Here is a 6,448-nt window from a genome sequence, read left to right on the forward strand (position 1 = left end):
TGACTGTAGTTTGCTTAGTTTTCTCAGAAATAAAAGTATACCTTTTTTAAAATGGTGTCGTGATTACATATTTTTGAAAACAGCACAAGGTACGTTTTTGAAATATCTAATATTTACATAATTTCGAAAATGTGTGTACGTTTACATTTCAAAGCACGCGACTGTATCCCACAATCTCTCGATTGACATTAATAGCCTCCGCGAGCACGCGCGAGCGCGCGCGACATTGTACGTGACATCATGAATCGTGTTTCCGTTGCAGAGTTAATAAAGAGTCTATGTAGGCAGCAATACGGTTCAATATTACGTCACCAAATATTTCAAATCTCGTCTCGCCTATCCTCGTCAATCCCGACCATTTCCACCGAAGATGCGCTAGGTGAAAATTTATATTTTGCCATATAAGTTTTAAAAATCGTCTCGCCGGTGGAACTACACCCTTAAAGTGCTTTTCCACCGGCGAGGCGAGGCGAGGCGAGACGACACGAGGCGAGGCGAGAATTGAAATCTCGCTGAAATATTTCCACCAAAAATTGCCATCGCGAGCATGCGCGGTCTCGCGCTAGGGTTATGGATAGTGGAAACACAGTGTTGTTCAATTCGTCTAGCGATAAACACGCGGCTAAAGTACCATGTCCCGCAAATTCTTATTATTAAATATGTCAACGGTAGAAAAATCAGATGAAGATAGTGTAAGAAGAAATAATCATGTTGTAATATAAGTTGTTTGTACCCTCTAAGATAAAATAAATAAAAAATAAAAAGAACTTAAGAATAAAGAGTCTATGTAGGCAGCAATACGGTTCAATGTTACATCACCAAATATTTCAAATCTCGTCTCGCCCATCCTCGTCAATCCCGACCATTTCCACCGAAGATGCGCTAGGAGACAATTGATATTTTGCCATATAAGTTTTAAAAATTGTCTCGCCTCGCCTCGCCGGTGGAAATACACCCTTAGGCAAGATAAAAAAATTTCAACACCCACCATTACAAAAATAATTGAAAACACGTATTTTTTATATTAACTTTACACAAAAAATCACAAGAAAAATAAAATATATATGTGTTGTAGTTTATATAGATACTTCTGGTTTTTTTTTTCAAATGCGGTTGCACCCCCTGGACAGCATCAACGCGCGCCAATTGCTACCTAGAACACTTCAGCGCCCACTAGGGACCACTTTGGGGAACTATGATCTAGAAAGTTCGGAACGCTCCATCCTTATAACATTGACTCGTGCACCACACAAAAGGAGCCTGAGCCTGACAAATCATTTCACCACGACGGCAAGCATTATAGCACAATTATAGCGGTATATCAATGCCATCTACATCGATACGATACGAAGAAGATGACATTGATATACCGCTATTCGCACGAAGCGCTATGAGGTGCGGTTATGGCCAAATGTCACCATTCAGTAATTGAAACCTATTTAAAACCTAATCGAGGAATACGATTCTTCTATACATTTTTTGCATCTGTTCAAAGAATAAAAATAGTAATATATTGTTCGGCGCCATTTTTAAGTACATCGGTATCATTCCGTGCCAGAAAACTAATATCCCTTCGTTTTTTATTACTGATGTGAACATTTTCATTGGATTCGCTTTACCTTTTGCGTTTTGAACCCTGAGGAAAAAATAATGAGTTAGGTAATGTTATTCTCTCGTCTTTTATCTCCTTTACAATTTACAACTGACTCTATCCTGGCTAATAAAAGTAGAATAAACCGTTGACAAACTTTGCATTTTATGGCACAGATTTAGGCAGCAAAGTGGCGAACTCCGCGGTTTTGATATAATGAGGATTGAGGACCCCAGAAAATCTTCCAATAGTTCTATAACCATTCTCGAACATATAACTCAGTCACTTATGCAATAATATTGTAATAACATTTTAATTCAGTATCCCTTCTTTTGAATCTCTTTTGATTGTAATCATAATACAAAGATCGAACACTCAGAAAAAATTCCTTCGATCCGGTCGGATTCGAACCGACGTCTTCTTGCATACCGTGCCAGACGCTATACCAACTAAGCCACGGAACGAACCAACGTCACGACCAAAATCTCTTTTGATTTTTAATGAATTTTAAGACGCATAGAAACCTAGTCCGCACACGCTAAATGAGGCAAATTGAAGCGTTCCCAAAGGGCCTACACGAGCGTGTGTACATGTTCAATTACAGTCAAGAGATTATTTATTATATATACTAGTGAAAAGTAACACCTTTACGTTAGGAATATTAACTTAAATGAACTCCTCTGAAATCACGAAAAAAGTCGTCTATCCCTTAAAAAGGTTTAAGGGCTGTTCTTGTCCGCGTAGTCAGCGCCATTCAGTCTTCTGTAAAGCTTTTTCCTTTAACCTCTTCATACATCGTGGCTCACAATCTTATTTCCATTTGGTTATAATCAACTTATACGCGGTTCTCTTCGTCCATTCTTACTTTCCACTTTTCCATTGATCAAAGTATGAGACGGCCTATCGTACTATTTTCTAAATTGGTCAATCTCTCTATCGTGCTAATTATTTTCATCCATTCATACCCTCCGATCAAAATGCACAACTATTTTTTGGGTTTGCTTTCATTCATCGCTCTCTATGATGTCAACCGTGACCATGGGACCTGTAAAGGGCCCGAAACGTCGGTTTGTTTGAAAAAACAAATATACGCGATTTAAATCCGGAAAAATAGTTTCATTTCCTAGTTTCTATTTTCTACTCAGTAATAGGATTGATTGACGTAATTCCTTTAGATATTACAGAACGAATACCATAGCGGTCTGCAGATTACCTACATGTCAGGAAGTAACAGGTTATCAGGATAGCGATACGCAATTACGAATAATGTCTGTATTCGACACGTTAGTAATTACTAATCCTGTCATTCGAATGACAAATTAGTAACATACTAATCCGTTAAACATTTTCGAATGATCTGAATTATCATTCTGAAAGCACAACGATTTTGATATGGACGTGGTATGATGGAGTTCCGACATCCTAATAATCATTCGACTCGTACACCCGACCGAATGGCAAGGGCATTCGATATCCGTAATTGGATTTGACTTAGACGACTGATTTGCCCATTCGAACGATTAATATTATAAACATTCAAAGTCGCGCGTCGCTGTTATCAGAGTGTAGTTACTTACTTAGTTTTAATATTATCAACGGGCATAACAACAAGAGTGGTCGCAATGGGGGACATCAGAGCTGCTAGAACATATAGATGAGGACCATCGCCTATAACAGGTTTCAGCATTTCTCGGACCTGCACAGCCAAGAAATAATTTCATTACGAAGACTCAGCAGTGGATGGATTATGATTTAGGTGGGATATATGTATATTTTATGATGCTACCTGGGTATACGTGGAAAGTTGGGTTCCATTTACAATTGCCGAGCGGACGATGGTCGCACTACAGCCTCTCCACATTGATAGTAAGCCTTCTTCTTTCCACATCCTATAAAAGAAAATGGACGAACTCAGTTACCTGAGGTTCATGTAAACCCTCCACATAAGCAAAACCTTTTCACGTTGAGATTTAAAAACGTGAAGTGAGAATGAAAATGAATAGTTAATTCGGTTAATTGTTTTTCAAACGTTGGTTTGTATAGATTCACAACAATCACGAATACCTGAGAACTTGAAGTAAGAATTTTAAGGAGACAGGTTTAAAATCATGCCGGTTTTGTTGCTCTGATTATCAAAGTTCCTAATGTCGATTTCTTTAATAAAAATCGTCAAGCAATAGTGGCGTGTTGTAACCCAGTCTTAGCGAAATGGAAATGCAGAAGGTCCACAAGACTTATAGTAAAAGATGATGAAAGAGGAAAAGAAAAGATTGTAACAAATAAAATGATATAAAAAAGTACAATTATTATAAAACACTGCACAAAAAATGGTAGTCACTATGGATAGAACAAACGTAAGAATACCTATTAATAAAAAAGGGAATACGAGATCGATTAAATTTTTTTTAAATAAATAGGCAGAAATCAACAGATAATGATAAAAAGGTGGGATAACGATGAAGGAGGTTCAGAATAGTTACAGTCGTGTGATATTGTCCAGCATTCTAATATGATATTCAGTTTTTGGTATTAACCTGCCAAGTGCGTTGAAAACGTTTTTGTAGTTCCGTCGCTTTTCTGGGGGGAGTGTGCCGTCAGCGGTCATACGAATCAGTGCCACTTCAGCCGGATTGCCAAAGAAGGAACCTACTACGCCACCGCACATTCCCATTAGTATCATGGTGCGATACTGTGGTCTTTCTTCAAATGTTCTGGAACATTATTAAAAACGACTACATCAAACCTTGCTCGAAATTATAACCCACCTTTTGAAGGCGTAATCCGTATTTTAACCTGACTCAATACTACGCTTATACTTGAACTTACTCATAATACCAGTCCTGTAGCCAATTGTAAATTCCCAGTCTTCCCGTAGTATATATACCCTGTCTTAATAACGCCGCTGATAAACCTCTATAGAATCCCCGAAATCCGGTTTCTTTTAAAATGCCTCCAACGACGCCACTCATACCCCGCGAGGTACTGCGTAATACCAGCTGCATTTGCGTCTTTAACAAGTCAGCTGGATGAGTAATGCTTATTGCAATCATTCTGTAATAATTAGAAAACTTTCACGTATGATTTGTGACGAGGACTTACGATGGATTCTTGCGAATTATTTGGAATTCAAAGTCAGCCCACAGCGGCCGGGCCTTGCGGGGTGCAAAGCGGGAACGTGTACACGTGTACACTTGTGACACCTATATACCGTGTGACACCAAAAGAAGTCATTTTTCATTTTCTATAGATATTTTAAACAAAGCCCTATATCGCTGTCGGATAGTGATCAAGAAGACGGGTACACGATATCAATGCGAGAAGCTGTTCGGTCCAATTAAAGAGTAATAAAAATATACAACGTGCAAGTGATCGTGTCCCACCGTTTCCACTGTGTGGACGGTTGCATAGAACTCAGTGGAATATACTTTGCGTGGACGGACCGCGTTCGCTCCTTGCCGCGCCCATATGTCAGCTTTCGGCCCCGAACCGCGCCGCCCCGCCACCAGGTTTTAATGTGGCAGGGTGCATTAAAACTCGAACATTACGAAAATTCCCGGGCCCGGAACTACAACTTCTGCTACAGCCTCTGTGTGGCCAGAGTTCTCGAGAACATATAGGTCAAATTGCATTAGTCTATTATTGCTATTGTGCTATTAGACATGTTTTTCAGATTGTAGACTCTTGCCTCTTACTTTGGTTAGTAACAGGTAGAAGTTAGGTACTTGGTGTTGCTTTAAGTATTAGGGTAGCGACCTAATCGGACCGACCTACACGCCAACACTTGTAACAAACGGTTTTATAGTGCTTACCCACTCGTTCCCGCAAAGAAAAAGTTCATATACTTTGGAATTATCTGATATCTTGTTGTACTTTGTTCAATTTCACAACACAGCACCATTTGCAAGCATTGCTCACATAGAAAAACTATTTTAAACAAATTGAACCTTTCCTCCTTCTTTGTTACTTCAAATAATTGACTATTAGAAATATAGAAACTGTGGTTATAAATACTAATCTCATAAATAAGTAATGTTGAGCCATTTCAGAGTAAAGAACTTTGTCAAAAATAAATGTAAAACAATTCTTCTTTTTCTTTTTCAAAGTGTTATAAGCCCCATCGATACAATTGATTAAAAAATTCTTTAAAGTAAAACAACCTTAAACACCGTACAATTTAAAAAAAATTATAATAATTATAAAAATTGATAAATCACATATAAATCAGGATAGATTTACTTTGGGTTTAAACCTTAGACTATGGAAATTCTCTAAGGTTTAAACGTTTAAACTTTCTCTCTGGTTTTATTGTTCTTTGTGGTTCTTTTAATTGGAAATAGTGAAAATACAAGAAATCCGTTGAGGTAGGACATGAGTCGAGCAGAAAAGCAGATTGTTCAATAAATCAAAAAATCAATGCCCTATTGTGGACGGTATATTGAAAACTTTTGATTCGTTATTCATTAACATTTCCCTTCTGTCTTGGCTTTAATGATTATTTTTTCTATTCCCTTTCTTCTTTGATGTCTTTCTTGCATTATTTTTCGTGTATAGGTGACATTCCCCGTTTCGCACTGGCTAAAACGTAAACCGGAAAGTACCAAAAACAAAATAAAAAATACTTATAAAATTGTTATTTTTAATTTGATATATGGTGGATAGTATTTGGAACATCGAGTATAAAAATATACTAATGTAATACATACGTCTCAATGTAAATCAGCCATATTGCTACCAGTTCCACTTTAAGAGGTTCTAGTTTTCTATGAAAAACCACTTTGGCCTTTGCTCGCCAAAAAACTTTTGCCTGTGTACAACAAAGCCTACGCCTAGTAAAAATATGCCATAATCTAAGTTACG

At 37.7% G+C, this 6,448-nt stretch overlaps 1 protein-coding gene across 1 annotated transcript; it reads right to left on the minus strand.

The window, feature by feature from the left end:
• Positions 1 to 1,537: 1,537 nt before the first annotated feature.
• Positions 1,538 to 4,520, minus strand: LOC113234998 (mitochondrial 2-oxoglutarate/malate carrier protein-like; the record flags this gene model as incomplete). Its single annotated transcript, XM_026470520.1, has 5 exons — positions 4,418 to 4,520; positions 4,126 to 4,302; positions 3,378 to 3,480; positions 3,169 to 3,287; positions 1,538 to 1,636 (listed from the first exon to the last, which is right to left on the minus strand). Coding segments are annotated over exons 2-5 (467 nt in total), but the record flags the coding sequence as incomplete, so codon positions are not given.
• Between the last annotated feature and the right edge of the window lie 1,928 nt (positions 4,521 to 6,448).

The sequence above is a fragment of the Hyposmocoma kahamanoa genome, unplaced genomic scaffold, assembly GCF_003589595.1.
Source record: "Hyposmocoma kahamanoa isolate Upper Pololo Valley unplaced genomic scaffold, ASM358959v1 86723, whole genome shotgun sequence".
In the NCBI taxonomy this organism is placed as follows: Eukaryota; Metazoa; Arthropoda; class Insecta; order Lepidoptera; family Cosmopterigidae; genus Hyposmocoma; species Hyposmocoma kahamanoa.